Source organism: Papaver somniferum, chromosome 5 (genome assembly GCF_003573695.1).
Source record: "Papaver somniferum cultivar HN1 chromosome 5, ASM357369v1, whole genome shotgun sequence".
Taxonomy (NCBI): domain Eukaryota; kingdom Viridiplantae; phylum Streptophyta; class Magnoliopsida; order Ranunculales; family Papaveraceae; genus Papaver; species Papaver somniferum.
In genome coordinates, this window is record NC_039362.1 from 135,906,278 (window position 1) to 135,924,463 (window position 18,186).

The following is an 18,186-nucleotide window of genomic DNA, read 5'->3' on the forward strand; positions in this document are numbered from 1 at the left end:
ACTGTAATACGATAATACATGCAACGAAGAGCATCCAAAATTTCCATGACAACATACTTAAAAGGGTACATAAGAGGGACTTTGAAGGAAACGAAATATTCAGCGTTACATCAAGAGAACCATTAGAGGAATGGCAGAAAAGAGAAATAACGTTCTCAGCAAAGGATGCACCCGAAGGAGGAAATTCTCAGACAAACCCCTTGGTTGTAACCCTGATTTTTGGAAGTACTCAAAGTGGGAAGAAGATCAAGCCGAAAAGAAGAAAATCTGGGCGATTGACAGGATCTTGGTAGATACGGGGAACTCAGTCGATATACTCTTTTATCATACCTTTAGAACCATGGGGTACAAGGACTCGGATCTCGTGCCATCAACTTACAACATATATGGGTTTAATGGAGTTGCATCTAAGCCGAAAGCAGAACTAGTTGTAAACAATTTCACTGGCGAGCTGGAAACGAAAGTCACAGTCTGCGTGATATAAAAGGGAGACCATGGATACACATGATAAAAGGGATTACATATACATATCATCAGGCAATACGGTTTCCCATGCCAAGTGCGATTGGCGAGATACGAGGAGATCTCCTGGACGCGCAAGATTGCATCAAGAAGGATGTCCATAACTATGAGGATAAACAAAGAAAGAAAATCGAGCAAAGGAAGAAGGCGTGCGAAGAAAGAAGAGCGGAGAAACTGATGGTATTAACAATCGGGACATGTGAATAGTTGGACACAACACAGAGGGACTTAGACGAGGAGGAAAAAATGACGAATAATGGTGAGAAGGAACGCAAGATGACTCCAGAAAAGGGAGGTCAAGCTGATGTAAAGCAAAGTGGAAAGGCAAAGAAAGGAAAAACGGCTGAAGGAAGCGAGGCATCGAGAAGTGAGAAAGAAACCCCTATCATTAATGAAAAACGAGCCCCGCGAGGAGGAGCAAAGATAAACACTTCTAAGTGTAAAAAGGCGTTGAAACAAGAGGCTGATGAAAGCATTGAATTGCATGATCCTCTAGGTAAAGGGAAAAGGGCTTACGAGGAAGAAGAAACGGAGCGATTGAAGGAAGAATTATATCAAGAAAGACGAAAGAGAGAAGACTTAGTGAGGGAACACATAAGGTTGGAAAGACAAAATGAGAAGCTTATAATTAAGAAAAATCATTTAAAAAGGAAGCAAGAGGGGAGTAGTGCGCAAAGAGGAGAATATGCTCTGAAAAGTATAGCTGAAGGATGTCGCGACTATCGGCGAGATAACAAGGGGCAAAGGGAACAAAACGAACGAGAAGACTTAAAAAGATCCATAGAGAATAGCAGGAGGGAGTTCAGAGAAAAATAATATCTAATGCAGCAATCGATGGTGGCTGGAAGGAGAGGAAAAACAATAGAAAAGGCAACCGTCCTGCAACCCAAACTAATCAACAAATGCGCAAGAAGCGAACCATGCAAACCAGAAATATCAGCACTGTTTTCGTTAAGGCAAAGAGAAAATGAAAATCTGCGAAGTCTAGTGGCGACATGGGACGCGATTTGCAGAGAACTAAAAGGAAGGATTTCAGAGGAAGATTTAGTGCGCTTATTAATCTATGCCTTGTCAACTAGGCAGCCATTATTCACGACGTTATTTAAGATCAGAAATGAAGTAAAGATGAAGGAATTGAAAAGATATCAGTCTGAGCACATTCGCATGGAAGAAGAACACTGATAATCGAGGAAGAATGATAGAAACCAGATGAATGTACTTAATTCAATCTATCAATTGATAATCTATCAAATTTCAAAAGGATAGCAATGAAATTTTTATGAATTTTGATAAATCGTATCACGAATATGAATTTCACAAGAACAACGTAAGACCTCACATTAGGAGGCAAATAAGATTCATGAAATAAGAAGTTTTTAGGGAAACTTAAAACCTTCTACTAGGAAGGTTAAGAATCCACGTCATGCACCCTAGTTCGCATGAAAGTGCAAGAGGCAAGACCTAATGCATGTCGTGAATAACTCTCAGAGAGATAAGCTAGGGGCAATGATAAGACCTATCCGCTGAGGGTCCCTTTTTATGATGGCCTTCAGTAAGTGGTGCAGAAATATGACCAAGGCGCCGACGTATTCTGTTGAGCTGCGGGTGCCTGGAACGTCTGGAGCGTTACCGGCCATGTCCGCATGGCAAATCTTGGCTACGATAAAATCGATCCCATAGAAACCTCGCTTATGGTGTGGCTTCGTAACCCCAAGCCATATCGACGAAGGTGATAAGAAGTCACGAAAACAACTGACTATCATAATAACTGGATGGGAGGAGACCAACATGCATGTTAGGGTTATCCTCCTTGAAGGGGCAATCAGGGGGAATATAAAGGGATGACACCTTCCATATTAAGGAGCTGCGTGACCAAAAAAGACGGAAATGTCATGGGACTAACATTCATGGGAATGGCTAGGCCTGTCGTATTGTCGCGAGATGAGGACAAAAAAAATGTTAAGACGAGGTTGATGGATTATTATTTGAAGAGTAATAAGCGCCCGAGACTTCGTCGAATTAAAATCCTTCAAAAAGGATGAGGCAAAATAATACCTTAATTAGGAGGCGCGCTAAGACCTTGTATAAAGTAACATATAACAATCAGAAAGTGAATAAGAACTAAAGGCGGCGAGATAATTATTGGAAGATAAAGGAAAAAATGTAGCAAAGGTAAGGAAGTCAGAGGAAAATAATATTTTTTACATTTTATGTTCTTCTTTAACATTATCCACGCGAGACTTATCGTTTCGCCTTGACGAGAAAGGAAAGAGCAAATAACATAAGAAACCCAATGATGAAGACAACATGAGAAATGCAGACGAAATACAAGATAAGATGTGGCGAGTTCCTCGGATCTTCAATTCAATTTGAAACCCTAACCCTTCGATTATTCAATGAATTAACTTCATAACTTCAATTAAACGTCAACCCATTCAATCCTTTTCCATCAAGAACTCAATACACAAATCAATTCCATGAAACTCAATCAAACTTCATCTTTCAGAAACCCTAACTTCTAATTCACTTCCTCCTTCGAGTTTGAATCATCAGCAGACAACAACACCATCATTATCAATAAATCCATGATATTCTACACCTTCTACCGATCACGAATCTCCCGTATGATCTCTCAATCACCCGCAGAGAAGAAGACCAGAAGAAGGAAAAAGAAGAAAAAAAAAGAATAAAGAATAAGAGAACAGAATGAGCTTATCTGCTCGATGGATGAAGAGATAAGAACAAGATAAATACTATTGCACACACTCTCTTCGATAAGGAAAGTCTAGGTCGGCGTATCTGTGAAAAGACCATTTTTCCCTTCAAATCAATCTGATGATATCCTCTTCGTCCGATATCCGAATGACACGTTCAAGTAGTCCATTCCGCGTAAGTTTTCGAGATTTATCCAATAGTACTAGTTTTGTATCTAAATCGTTGTTAGATTAATTTCTATTAATTAGTGTTCATGTTAAACTAATCGAGCTATTAATGGCTTAATCGTCTCTTGACTGGTCTAATAGCGTTGACGAGCTTGGGGGCCTTTACAAGATGCCTCATTTTGCTATTTCAGATGTTTATTCAAATACATATCATGATATTATAATTCCATATGTTCCTTCTTAAGTAGCACCTCAAACAGCAGATATTACTTCTCACATTACTTCTACAGCAGCTTCTCCATCATCAGCATCAAGTCCTCATGTTACTGATACTTCATCTTTAGTTGTTCCTTCTACTGAAGCTATTACTTCAACTCATTCTAGGACTACCAGATCTCAGCATGGTACTTACAGGCCTAAAGTTTATCTTCCTACTAAACATCAACTTTCTGAAGGTCACTTGGATATTCTCAATACTTCTGTTCCTACTACTTTTGCTCAGGCTAACAAAAATCCAAAGTGGCAAGTAGCACTAAAGAATGAACACAAGGCTTTACAAGATGCTGGCACTTATTTCTTGGTACCTCCTGATCCTTCTCAAAATATGGTTGGATGCAAATGGGTTTTTAAGGTCAAAGAAAATGTTGATGGCTCCATAGACAAGTTTAAAGCTAGACTAGTGGCAAAGGGGTTTAGTCAGTTGGAAGGTCTTGACTATCATGATACCTTTAGTCCTATAGTGAAGCCCACAACTATTAGACTTTTCCTTTCTCTTGTTGTTAATAATAACTGGTCTCTCAAGCAGCTTGATGTATCTAATGCTTTCCTCCATGGCTCTCTCAAAGAAGATGTTTCTATGCAACAACCTCCTGGCTTTGTGGATCCAGACCATCCTACTTATGTCTGAAAGTTGCATAAATCATTGTATGGCCTGAAGCAAGACCCTAGGGACCTGGTATGACAGGTTAGTTGATGTTCTTCTTGAACTGGGTTTTGTTCCTTCATTAGCCGATTCTTCACTTTTTATTCATTTAATTAATAATCAGCTTGTTATCATATTAGTCTATGTTTATGATATCATCATTACTGGTAGCTCTTCTTCCTTCTGTATAACATTATCTCTCAATTACAAGATATTTTTCCAGTTAAGGACTTGGGCTCTCTATATTACTTCCTTGGTCTTGAGGTGAAAATATTTGATAAAGGTTTATTTCTTTCTCAAACCAAATATGCTTTAGATTTACTTAAGAAGACTAATATGATAGGGGTCAAACCATGTTCTACACATTGTCCTGCATCTTTTAAACTCAGCAAAGATGATGACACTTTACTTCAAATCCAACTGAGTTCAGATCCATTGTTGGAGCTCTTCAATATATGACCTGGACTCATCCAGAAATATGCTTTGCAGTCAACCAAGTGTGTCAGTTTATGTATTCTCCCACTACTTCTCACTTATTAGCTGCCAATAGAATTTTATGCTACATCAAAGGAACTTTGGATCATGGCATATTCTTTGGCAAAAGCTTTGAATCGCTACAAGGATTTACTAATGCAGATTGGGCAAGTGATCAAGACATTAGACGCTTCACTAGTGGATATTGTGTCCTTTTTGGTGGGAATCCTATATCTTGGTATTATAAGAAACAAGCTACCATTGTTCGCTCTAGCACTGAGGCTGAATATCGTTCTCTGGCCTCTGCTGCAGCTGAAGTTTTCTGGTTATATCATCTTCTTAGGGATTTGCACATTTTTGTTTCTGATGCCCGTATTATTTTGTGTGACAACAAGACCTCTATTGCCTTAGCTTTTAATCATGTGTTCCATAGTCGTATGAAACACTTAGATCTTGATTTTCACTTTGTTTGTGAGCTGGTCCACAATGATACTCTGAAAGTGCAGTACATATCCACTGATGCTCAAATTACTAATATTCTTACTAAAGGATTAGCTGGTCCAAGATTTGAATTTTTTGAAGAACAAGCTTCAGGTGCTGAAACCACCTTTGCTTGAGGGAGGGTAATTGAGGAGATATTCTTATCTGTTTGTTTTTCAGCTTATCAGTCTGAGTCATTGTCTATTTCTGAGTCTGAGTCAGTGTATATTAACTAACAGAGATCCACGTGTGTACTCTTGAGTGGTCTCTTGTCTTTACCTTATGAGCTGTTGATAGCTGTTAATGGTTTCTTGAGTTACCGTTATGTCTATCCGTCCTATATAACAATGTACTCTCTCCTCTTTAATCTGTAATGAAAATATCTGTTCTTTCCTACAACTACGCATAACTACAATTTTGAACTCTCGACGTCTACGACAAAATCATCAAAATATATCATTGCCTGAGTTTTATTATATCAGATCGATTCCATAATGTTTCAAGTAATGGTTCTCGGTGGATGAAAATCATGGACATAATGGAAACTAAGGCGGTAGAGTCCAAGGGCACAAAGATAAAAACAAGTGGTGTAATTATAGGTGGAATTTTTTTTTTCATTGTCATGAAGCGGAAACGGGAACTGATGTTTATAAATAAATGTATTAAATTTCTTTAGTTGTTTGTAGTCAGGCAAAATAAGGTACAAAAGTCCGGAATTGTTAGCAATAAGATGTTTTGAGACTAACAACAAAATCCTTATTTGATGCGTAATCATTTCAGCGACAAATTGATTTTGCCAGTGTGACATATATTCAGGTACAAAAGTCCGGAATTGTTTGCAATAAGATGTTTTGAGACTATATTTTGCATTAGTCATTTGAAACCAATTCCGTGATCGAATTAATTCATCACATTGTTGTATCCATTAGAGTGTTTAATACGGGTGGTTGGGCAGCCCGCATGCGCCAGACAACTGTCTGCTTCCCCCATCACATCCTTGTCAGCGAGACTAATACTCACCGTTGATCTTGGATTCTCCTCGAGATGGAATAAAGAAGATCTCAGATCTCAGGGTGTTCTTCAGTGCTTCTCGACGGCTCTTTACTTCAGTGCTCTCGGGTTCTCAACCCTTGGATGATCTTGATGATGATCACACACAGATGATAGATGCCCCTTGGGTGTTGAGACGTGGCATCAGGCCTTGATGTCTCAGGATGTGTGTCTTCCACGTGTAATTCTCTTGACACGTGGTGACTGATGGATTATGTGTATACAATTTTCCCCTTTTCTTCTTAGTTTGGAGATAGTCAAAGTATGAAGAAAACTGTATTCACAGTCTCCTTAACTTATCACATTAACTCCTCTGATTTTTTGAGCACGTTTACAATTTCTAGTAATAACTTCTTCTTGAATCATGGGACAATTATGTTTCTTCTTGCTATAAATACGCCATGAGTAGTTGGAGAAATAACTTTTATTCCTTCTCCATGTCTTCTTCTTGCCATGTCTCTTTTGTTCTCATTCTTTGAGAAGTTTCTACGACCTAAAAATTTATTTCTTCACTTCTTAAATGTCGCTACTGTTCATCCTCTATCACGGGTTTTATTTAGGTTTTCTGTGGTGCTCTTGCTGCAGTTGCTTGTAGATCTGCAACCTTCTGCTACGTGAAGATTTTTCTTTCTGCCATTGATTATCAGTAAGTAGTTCTTTTTTAGACTATCCATTCTCCTTCCATTTCTTCTTGTTTGATGATTCTAGGGTTCGTGATAAATAATAATCCAAATGACAGTATATATACTTGCCCCTATTCTTTATCGCGAAATCTAGGGTTATTCGTTCTTCTGATCTGAAGATGTTCTTGGGCTATTCTTGTTCTGATAATGTTCTTATTGTATCAGTTAGTTTCTTTGATCTTTATTAAACCTATGTCTTGATCTTTGTTTTCTTCTTATGCCCCTTGTAGGTATGGCTGATCGTCATCGGGTTCCTTACCAAACTCCGCCATCGAGCCCCTATAGATCTCTTCCACCTAGAAGTCCTGATATATCGTCGCCGAAAGGTGGACCAACCAAGCCTTCCCCATCGGACCTTCGTTCTCGTAAGAATTCGTCATCGTTCGGTCCAAGAATCTTGATGGTGGTATTTGCGCAGCTTACTCTTGAAGAGAATATCATCGACATAGAATTGTAAAGTATTTCCTATCCATGGTTTGAAGATAGCATCGACCATCCTCTGGTATGTTGCCCCTGTGTTTCTCAACCCGAAGGGGATCCGTGTGTAACAATAAAGTCCATGCGGGGTGTAGAATGTTGTGTGTTGTTGATTTTCTTCTACTAGGGATACTTGGTTGTAACCAGAGTATCCGTCCATAAATGACAATTCATCGTATTGGCGCGCCGCTCCTATGCTTTGGGAGATCCTATCCTTGAGCTCCTGGTTTTCTCGAGCCAGTAATGCCACTGCATCTGCGTACACCTTATGATTCTTCTTTAACTCTTCGATATCTGCCATCAATTGGGGGGTATGGTTCGATCCTTTATTTGGGGTTCTGGTTCGCACCTGCCCTCCAATTTCCATTGTGTGACCTTTCTTCCACTGTATGGATTAAAGGGGGAGCGGATCGGTAGTAACTATTGTCATATCTACGCGCGGGGGCGCTGGCTGGTTTACTATCAACAAAGGTTGAGTAACTAGTAGAGTTTGGTTTTGGTCGTCCGTTGATGGCGTTCCGAAGGACGGTTGGTGCATCGTTGATTCTGCAAACCCTTCCCGTTGTTCATGAGTTCGGGTAGCTGTCATCGTCTTTGCTGCATCGGCTTTGACTGCTACATCGGCTTTGGATTTTGAAGCTTTGAGGGCCGTTGCTGCTACGGCGTTGGCATCTAATGGTGAGGTGATCTCCGTCGCATCTGGCTTCTGATTGGCTGCCTTCGATTTCTCACCTTTTTGCTTGCTGCAGGTCACAACTGGGGTAGTCCTTGGTGTTTATTTCGACGAGGCTTTGGTTTTGCCCACCTCCTTCGTTTTTTCCATCTTTAACTTTCTGCAAAAATAATAAGTAGTCGAAGAAACAAAATCCACGTTGATTTTGTTAACAAAGTGCGTTCAAAGAAAGTTTGTTAGTAAAGTCTGTTCAAAATAAGGGCGTAGACCACAGTGTGTATTTAAAGGTTTTCAACGTTTTCAGTGGGAAATAATGTAAATCCGACTATTGTAAACATAGATCTGCTGATAGGTTTAAAAATACTTTGCGAAAAATACCAAGTTCATGGGTTTTGTATATGAACGCCTAGTCTTAGCGTATGTTTTGTTAAAAAATACACGAGGACAATGAAGATTTTAAAATGAAAGGTTTTGTCACGGAAATCACAGATCTAAAAAGGTTTTCCCAAGGAAAACACAGATCTAAAACGCCTTTTGCAAGAGTATACGCTGATCTAAAGGAAAACTAGATCTAAACGAGGATGAGCTGTTTGAAATTTAAACGTAAGCTGCTCAAAACACTATTATAAGGGTAATAGCACTGAGATCCAAAAAGTAAGATCACAGGGAAAGATAAATCTTTTACCGGGACTGGAGCCCCTGTTTCTAGTGCCAGATTGTGAACACAGAAATAACAATGGCATCTAAGTATTCACAAACGATATTCGCATTAAATGTAAAACCATTAACAATAATAGAGCACGTGTAAAATGACATGGATCCGGATTTTAACAGACTCAGAACCATTGGGTTCGTCCTCGTCTTGTCAAAGTGGAGAAGTTAAAACCGATCTATACCCGATGCTCAATATAATGAAACATAATAAGTAAGACAGAAGATAACGTGTGGAATATAAATGAGACGATGATTTACGTGGTTTAACACTAAGGCCTACGTCCACGGGGGTAGTTGTTTCACTATGCATTAGGGGATTATAAAGATAGTCAAATGACTTTGGAGTGAATTACGAAGCTAGGAAGAAGATGAATCTACTACTTACTATTTCTATCTCTCCTCCTTTTATCTCTCTTACACTTATAATTGGTATGCCCCATTCTCTCTTAGTAGAGAGGGGTATTTATAAGGATAGAACATGGGGTCCACTACCTGAGACAGGTGTATCCTTATCTTCTTGGCTTTTATGCTGATCCCACTGGTATCTTCGTTCTTGAACGATGGCTCCAACGGTCTCATATGGTTGCGATGGGTTGCCTCTTTCTCCTCCACAGGTTGACTGGCACGTACCCTATGCTTAGAGTGTTTAATGGGGGTGGTTGGGCAGCCCGCATGCGCCAGACAGCTGTCTGCTGCCCCCATCACATCCTTGTCAGCGAGACTAATCCTCACCGTTGATCTTGGATTCTCCTCGAGATGGAATAAAGCATATCTCAGGGTGTTCTTCAGTGCTTCTCGGTGGATCGTTCCTTCAGTGCTCTCGGGTTCTCAGCCCTTGGATGATCTTGATGATGATCACACGCAGATGACATATGCCCCTTGGGTGTTGAGACGTGGCATCAGGTATTGATGTCTCAGGCTGCGTGTCTTCCACGTGTAATTCTCTCGACACGTGGTGACTGATGAATTATGTGTATACATCTAATACATTAACTGATTGTGTAATAGTAAATCACAATATGTCTGTAAACACCCCAAATCGGTGAAGGGTTACAAGGAGACTAATCCCAACAGTACTCTTCTCTGAAAAGCCCCATTTCTCTGGAGGATTGGCCTCCTTTTACAGGAAAAGCCTAACAGTAAGACGCTTTACACGTATGCCATAGTATCTTTTCTTACAAGACTCTCAGCATTAGTCGTACATGTGTACCTTACAATGAGGTTTATTTAGACAACCACTGATCATTCTTTACAGGGAAACCCATATTTTCCACGTCATCGTCAATGGTGGCTTGGATTTTATATTATTCGAAGCCCCATTCTTAGTCCTTCGGCTACGCCAAATTCGGGTGCTTACAATGTCATATCCAAATAAATATAAATTGATGAAAAAATTGCCAGTGAACGAGACAATATTCAAGATGAAGTGATTGCAAGATAAGTAAGTAGAAAGACACATAAGAATACAAGATATACGTGGTTCGCCATGATCACCTACGTCCACGGGGTGTAAGGATGAATTTTATTACTTCTCAAAGATTACAAAGATGATAGCTCTATATAATACTTAGTCTCTCTCCTTACTCACACTTACAACAACCTGCTTTTGTCTCAACACAAGGGTGTCTATTTATAGGCTGAGATGCACATACAACAAGGTTACAGTGTTGATTATATTCTAACAATTCTGATAATCCTATCGGGTGGTTGCTGATGTCTTCTCCCGATACTAGATATCTGATTCTTCATTCTCCAGAAGGGTGTACCTTCCGATCAATCATCGAATGATATAAATGTCTCATCCGAAGTGTATTCCTTACCCGATCCGATCCTGCCATCCTCCTGAATTCTGGCCCATCATGACTTGACTCTATTGCTCCCCACACGTGCTCTGTCAGTGGCATTTAATGCCCCATCTCCCGATATACACTACACCGTTAGATCCGGCTCATACTTCACACATATTCGCTTATCACGTGGGATGGTAGATTTGTTTTTTACTGTGGCAAGGCCGAGGGGTTGATTCCATGCATTTATCCGATCAATCTTTGGGTACATCGTCCTAGCTTGAGATGACACCACCTCCATCTGCCGATAATTAGCTATTACAGATGCAATCTGAATATTACAATTTTACATGGTATGTACATATTACTAGTGAAGCAAGTCCACCGGACGCGCAACACTTATATTTAGTCTAGCAGAACATATGTGATCATAACAAAATACCAGTAAGTCAAGTAACAACGCAAAGTTATTAATACTCCCCCACCTCATAAAAGGTAGGTCTTTTATTTTTTAAAGGCAACAAATATGGTAGGTTTCTCCCTAAGAGCATATCATATGGGTAGTCTCCAAATAGAGATTAACTCTTTCATATGAAAGACTACTCGGCCAGATGAACAAGTGAAGTTACTATGGGCAAATACATAAAAAAAGACATTACACGAGAGACAGTCTCCTCCCATTTAGTTAAAAAAAATTGGATTTTGGACCAGACGGGAAACTGTCCCCTGTCAAAAGAAAAAAGAAAAAAGCAAAATCTTCTTAGACAGGGGACAATCCCTCGTCAAAAAAGAAACCTAAAAAAATTCTACATAGACGGGGATAGTCCCCCGTCAAAAAAGAAAACGAAAAAAAAAAGGTTTTATCGGGGAATTGCCTGTTTTGCACTAAATTTTTTTTTTCTGACGGGAAATAGTCCCCGTCTAATATGAAACTTCCAAGTACTCGTTCGTCTGAACGAGTGTGTGGAAGGATTTAGGAGAAAAATGGGTTGAAATCTATCCATAAGAGAATCTAATTTGCTTAAATTGATAATGCACTTTTCATTTGAAAGGGTGACCCATAGCCCTTGCTCTAAGTTCCAAAAATAAAATCCCTCGTAACTTTCACCTACTCTCTAAGCATCATTTCCATGTATCACCACCGTATAAACTTGCCACAATTGAGATATGCCACCACACCATTCTCACGCCAGGCGTACAAGATCTATCACAATTAATATATGCTAACATCCAATGTATGCAAGATATATATTTCCTTGATTAGATGTGATTGAATGTAATTTATTAGGATTGATTTATAAGAAATATTATCTTTTAATTGTTTCTTATTAATTGCATCGTAAAATTATCTGGTAATCCATCTATAAATAGGGAATACGAAATCTTCATCTTCACTCATCGAGGAAGATACCCACACAGTAAGTCATTCCATCGATCCTTAGTTTTAAGTAAAGCAAACAATGGCAGCAAGGTCCCCCTTTCTCATATCTCTTGCACTAGTACTAGTTTTAATCAGCAATTGTTCTTTGATAACTGCATATAGTGGCACCGCAACCTTTTACAGTAGCTACGGTAGTAAGTAAACTTATCTCTCTATCTCCCACAAAGCACTCCGGTGTCGAGGGTCATTTTGGACCAGACAAATGCATTTGTGTCACACTAGAAAATATCACACTCGATGCTTACACAGTTACACTGACAATTTTAAACTGAATATGCAGATTCATATTGCTATGGGAACAAAAATCAGGGTGTGATGATTGCGGCAGCCAGTGATGCATTGGGGAACAAAGACGCTGCTTGTGGACATATCTACAATGTTACCTGTGTGGGTCCCACTAATGCGGTCCCACATCCTTGTACGAGTACACCCACAGTGACGGTGAAAATCGTCGACTATTGTCCTGGATGCGGAGGAACCATCGACTTATCTAAAGAAGCATTTGCCAAGATTGCTAATCCTGTAGCTGGTGTCATCAAGATCGAATACAATAGGTATACAAATTGTATGATTTTTAGATCTTGACCACAACCAAGCCAAACCAAAACTAAATTACAATATAAGCAACTTGAGTTCAGACACCTAAATGCCTTCCTTGCCTAAATTTGCTTATACTTTCGTTATTTGTTGTTGCAGGATAAAATAAACAAAGAAGACTGGGAAGTACGGGTTATGCACAGTGCTGGTGCTTTAGAGAATGTTTTACAGAGAAATAAATGGTCGAGTGGCCTGTAATAGGCATTTATGTCAGCCACGATTGGCAGTAATGTATACTACTTTCAATACGACACCATTGGCAATAATAAAATGAGCAAAAATATTTTCAGCTACTGCATCTTTTCATCTGAGAAAAATCGATAGAAACATGCATGGAAAGTCCCAAGAATGTGCATCTCATTGAGCTGAGACTTAAGATTAGGGTATTCTTAATGGATGAGAAGCACAAAAAAGAATACTTATATATTTATATATCAAAGATTACAATATACAAAATTTATAAAGTTTAATTACAAAATATTTCCTATAAATACAAGATATAACTTATTAGAAAAACAATATACATATACGAATTAATTAATCACGTCTGTTATATGTCTAACACTTTCCCTCGATCTAAGCGGGTTGTCTATGACATTGAGTTTAAAGAGTAGTCGACAAAAATGATCCTTTGGTGTAGACTTCATAAAGATATCAAAAACTTGATCTTTAGAAGAAACAAAACGAACAACAAGCTGGCCATTGTGAACTCTCTCACGAACAAAATGATAGTCAATTTCTATGTGTTCTGTGCGACCATGAAACATTGGGTTCATTGTGAGATAAGTATCTCCCAAGTTATCTCACCAAAGAGTGGGAGGAAATCGAATAGAATCCTTACGTTCCCGAAGAAGAGATTCGATCCACATTAATTCAGCAGTCGCAATAGCCAAACCACGATACTCGGATTCAGTACTTGACCTAGAGATTGTACGTTGCTTACGAGAACTCCAAGAAATAAGATTAGAACCAAGATAAACACAATATCCACTCGTAGAACGACGATCAAGATGGTCACCCACCCAATCAGTATCAGTATAACCCGAAAAATTAAGCTGCAAATTGTGTTCTGGATGAAGAAAAATGCCAAAGGTAGAAGTATGGTGCAAATAACGAAGTATACGCTTAACAGGAACCAAATGAGCTTCTGTAGGTTTATGCATAAATTGGCATACCTTATTAACAGCAAAGGAAATGTCCGGTCTTGTCATAGAGAGATAGTGAAGACCACCAACTAAACTCATGTACAAAGTGACATCCGAAAGTAAAGGACTATCAACCGGGTGGATATCAGTGGAGGTACTAAAAGGAGTGGTGACTGGTTTCGCTCCTTGCATGTGAGCACAAATAAGAAGGTCTTCAATATAACAACGTTGTGAGAGAAACAAACCACCAGAAGTTTGTGTGACCTCTATGCCAAGAAAATACGAAAGAGAGCCAAGATCCTTGAGAGCAAACTCATTTTGAAGTGTACTCATAAGGGATTGTGTACATGCCATAGAAGATCTCGTTAAAATTATATCATCCACATAAACCGAAAGAAAAGTAATACCCTAAGCTGATAGTCGAATGAATAAGGAAGTATCAGAAACAGAGATAACAAAGCCAAGTTTCTGAAAAAAAAAGCTGATACGAGTATACCAAGCACGAGAGCTTGTTTAGGACCATAAATAGACCGATGCAATTTACAAACATAGTCAGGAAACTGGGGATCGATATAACCAGGTGGTTGATTCATGTAAAATTTCTTAGTGAGAATGCCATTGAGGAAAGCATTTTGAACATCAAGTTGACGAATAGGCCATTGGTAGGAAAAGTATAGCGTCAATATAATACGAATAGTACATGGATTAATAATCGGACTAAATGTCTCACCATAATCAATACCTTCTTGTTGATTCAATCCCTTGGCAACTAGATGAGATTTCCGACGCTCAATGGTACCATCAGCTCGTATCTTAACACGATAAACCCATTTACAACCAATAATATTTTTGTTAGGAGGAGGTGGAACTTTACACCAAGTCCCATTTTTCAAAATGGCAGACGCCAGTTGGGATCATTCTTATCCTGGGAATAACACGAAGGATCAAACAAATCATCAGTGATTTTAGCATATTTCGAAGAGGCAAGAACTTTTGGTTTAAAAATACCATCCTTTCCCCGTGTTACCATTACTCAACAACTCACTGAAAACAACACCATATGTAGCAAGAATACTACACATAGTTCATACCAAAACACATTATTCTATAAGGAAATAGAAAGCAAGACACTTAAACTTTCATGACTTATTATCAAACTTATATTTCCTCACATTACTTTTTGATGGAATGAAAACAGATTTTCTTTTAAGGAAAACTTGTGAGGCTAGAAGAGAGTCCTAGTCATGCTTGCCACATGTCACTCCAACCTTTCCATCATGAGTTGGAGGACACCTCATGGCTACATTGGACAACTCATAGGACAAGAGCCATGTCATGCTAGTTTCAAGCTTATCTAGCATTAACCTTAAACAAGACTTAAGTGCATGATTAAACCATAAACATGCTTTAAACAAAACATAGATTAGCTTATTCTAAACATGCATTAGCTTAGTCTAAACATGATTTGTTGCGCAAACCATAAAAAGTCCAACATCTCCCACTTGGTTAAGCAATAAAACTTTTCAGCAACAAAACTTTTCAGCAAAATTTTATACTAGCCGCCCACTTAAGTTAAATATCACGCTAACCTTCGACTATAAAGACCTGCACGTCACATTTAAGATGTGTAAGCCATTTTTACAATCAGAAAACTAGACGGTCTACTATTCTCAAGTAAAGTATTTTATTGTTTTAAAACAGAAAATACTTTTTTGGCTTAGCTTGACGCCAAAACCAAACGTAACTTTAAATACTTTGTTTGGCTTAACCTTATGCCAAAAATGAATTGCATTTGTTACTTTATTGGCTTAAAGCCATACAAGCAGCATGGCAGGCCTCAAAAAGGGTCTAAAAATTATCCCCGGCCAAAAACTTGGTGGGCCCGGAGATATGTATAAAATTAAGCGCAATGAAACGCGGGCCTACAGTAATACCGCAAGTGCACGGTCGTCGGTTGTAGCTCGTGCAAGTACGGGTCGATCCACAGAGATCGGGAGTGTTTTGGAGTGTTCTAGCTAATTGGGTTCCTAAATTGCTATTGGGCTATGAAGCCTTTTGGCTTAAATTGGGCTTTGAGTACTAATGGGTTGGAATGCCCTTTGAATGAATTGGGCTCTGGCCTTACAGTGAACTGAACTTGGGCTTTGGTCTTAAACTTAGGCTTTTGATTAAGCCCACAGTTGATTGAATTGGGCTTTGAGCCTTAATGAACTGGGCTTCAACTTTTGGTTCAAACCTGGGCTTGGTAACTATGGACTGGGCCTTAGCTTTTTGGAATGAGCTGAGCTTTGGGCTCAGTTGGATTGGCCTTTGCTTGGCTGCAGGAAGCAGCAGCAACAACAGCTTGGGCAGCTGCAGTGTAGCAGAAAGGAAGGCAATGCAGCTGCACAAAGTAAAGAAAGCAGCAGCAGTGCAAGAGCTGCACAGCAAGGCCAAGAAAAAAAAGTAGTACTGCAGCAGCAGCACAAGTAGGGAAAAGGAAGGCAGCAGCACAAGTGCTGCACAGCAGGTAGTAGCAGCAGCAGGAGCAAGAGCTGCAAGGGAAGTGAAGGCAGCAGCACAAGTGCTGCACAGCAGGTAGTAGCAGCAGCAGGAGCAAGAGCTGCAAGGGAAGTGAAGGCAGCAGGAACTGCAGAAAGGCAGCAGCAGCAGCTGCAAGGGAAGGAAAGGCAATGCAGCACAAGTGCTGCACAGCAGCTGCAGGGCAGTGGAATAAGAGAAGCAAAGCAACAGAAGCAAAGGTGGCAGTGAAGCAAAGATAATGCAATAAATAAGATGGCTAACAAAATAAACAAAAGGAAACACAAACAGGGCAACACATGGCAAAAGCAAAGAACAAAACAAGATGAACCAAGGCCTAAGCCAAGGGCAGGGATGTGGAAAAACTAAAATGAAGCAATACTAAGGCAAGAATACAGGCATTCCTATAGAATGGGAAGAGAACTAGCTTGCTATGAGCACTAGTTTCTCCCAATGCTCAATCAACAGTGCAACCTAAGCATACAACAAGAATGGCAAGAAAATCAGCTTGCTATGAGCACTGATTTCTTCCATTGCACAATCACATCAAAGCTTCAAATGTATCTAGCCTAGCATTCCATCAAATGTGACAGCAAATTTAAACATAACAGGAACATTACATGGCAGTGAGCAACAACACATGTTAACAGGACAAATGTAACAGGAATGAATTGGAAATCAAAACATGAAATTAAACACGCACATTAACATGATACATTTAACAGGATATGAAAGTCTAACATGAACATGAAACTGAACTGAAGCAGGAAATTGAACAAACATCACAACTTTTAACAGAACATGAACTGAAAGAGTGAACTGAAATTAACAGAAACATCACACATTGAACTAGTCCAAGAACAAGAACAAGTGCAATTAAAATTAACAGTGCAATTAACAGGAACAATTAAAATTAACAGGAACATCACACATTAAAAATTAACAGTGCAATAAAAATTGGAATTAACCTAACCCAAATTGGGTGGAAACTTGGCTAGTCCAAGAACCATTTTAACATCCTACATCACTTCTATTTATAGCTTACATCAAATTCCTAATTTCTAAAAACCCTAATTTTGAAAACCCTAAATTGATTTGGGGAAAATCAAATTCTCTCACCCATGTGTGAATTCTGCTCGACCCATGCTCCTTGATGTCCCTCTGATGCTCTTCCTGCTCCAATTGATGTACTGCAACCCTAGCTCGAGTTGTTTCATCAACTCCACACCTAGGTCAGAGAGATGTGGGTTTGGGGAAACGACTAGGCTAGGGGGAAAGGACTGATGGGTATGGGTTTCTGTGGTGTTGGGAGGTGATGGGAAGGAGCTCGAGACGAACTGGGATGGTCGGGGAAGATGGTGGCAGGGTAGAGCAGGTGGTGGTGGTTCTGGAAATGGTCGGGTGGAGAAGATGAGATCGATGTTTTGGGAAGAAGGGAGTGTTTGGGTGGTAGTATAGGGTTTGGTGCTAGGGTGTGAAGCGGGAGCATCTGGTTCGATGTTTGGCGAGCTGATCCGTGGGATGTGACGATGGTAGGTGGATCCAACGATGAGATGGGAGGCTGTGGGTAGCGACCGTCGGATGGAGGAATGCAACGAAAAGGACGGCCCAAGATGGAGATGGGCGTTGCGATGTAAAGCGGGAGCTTCGGAGTTTGATGTGCGATGATGGAGCGACCGTAGGATGCTGAAATGCTTCGATCTGACGGCTGAAATCCGATACGGGCTTGGATAGTGGAAATGGGTTTGAGAAAGGGCTTTGAGTCTTGGGTATGCCAAGCCCATATCTTCTTTAAGGACAATTCTTCTTCTTCAAGCCC

The 18,186-nt window shown here is 39.7% G+C and overlaps 2 protein-coding genes across 3 annotated transcripts; one reads left to right on the forward strand and one right to left on the reverse strand.

Moving 5' to 3' along the window:
- Positions 1 to 12,072: 12,072 nt before the first annotated feature.
- Positions 12,073 to 13,039, forward strand: LOC113282827 (putative EG45-like domain containing protein 1). Of its 2 annotated transcripts, none has more exons than XM_026531933.1 (3): positions 12,073 to 12,239; positions 12,386 to 12,659; positions 12,802 to 13,039. In XM_026531933.1, the coding sequence occupies exons 1-3, from the start codon at positions 12,125 to 12,127 to the stop codon at positions 12,809 to 12,811; spliced, it is 399 nt and encodes a 132-aa protein (XP_026387718.1). In that variant the 5' UTR covers positions 12,073 to 12,124; the 3' UTR covers positions 12,812 to 13,039. The 2 variants fall into 2 exon arrangements, with proteins under 2 accessions (XP_026387718.1, XP_026387719.1); XM_026531934.1 differs by having other exon boundaries at positions 12,073 to 12,236.
- Positions 13,040 to 13,505: 466 nt separating this feature from the next.
- On the reverse strand, positions 13,506 to 14,201 carry LOC113279653 (uncharacterized mitochondrial protein AtMg00810-like). Its single transcript, XM_026528329.1, has one exon. The coding sequence runs from the start codon at positions 14,199 to 14,201 to the stop codon at positions 13,506 to 13,508; it is 696 nt and encodes a 231-aa protein (XP_026384114.1).
- Positions 14,202 to 18,186: the final 3,985 nt, after the last annotated feature.

Coding starts and splice junctions, on each gene's coding strand:
- LOC113282827 (XM_026531933.1), top strand. CDS start 12,125: ATGGCAGCAAGGTCCCCCTTTCTCATATCTCTTGCACTAGTACTAGTT. Junction 12,240..12,385: donor CTTTTACAGTAGCTACGGTA/GTAAGTAAACTT, acceptor CTGAATATGCAG/ATTCATATTGCTATGGGAAC.
- LOC113279653 (XM_026528329.1), bottom strand. CDS start 14,201: ATGGCATGTACACAATCCCTTATGAGTACACTTCAAAATGAGTTTGCT.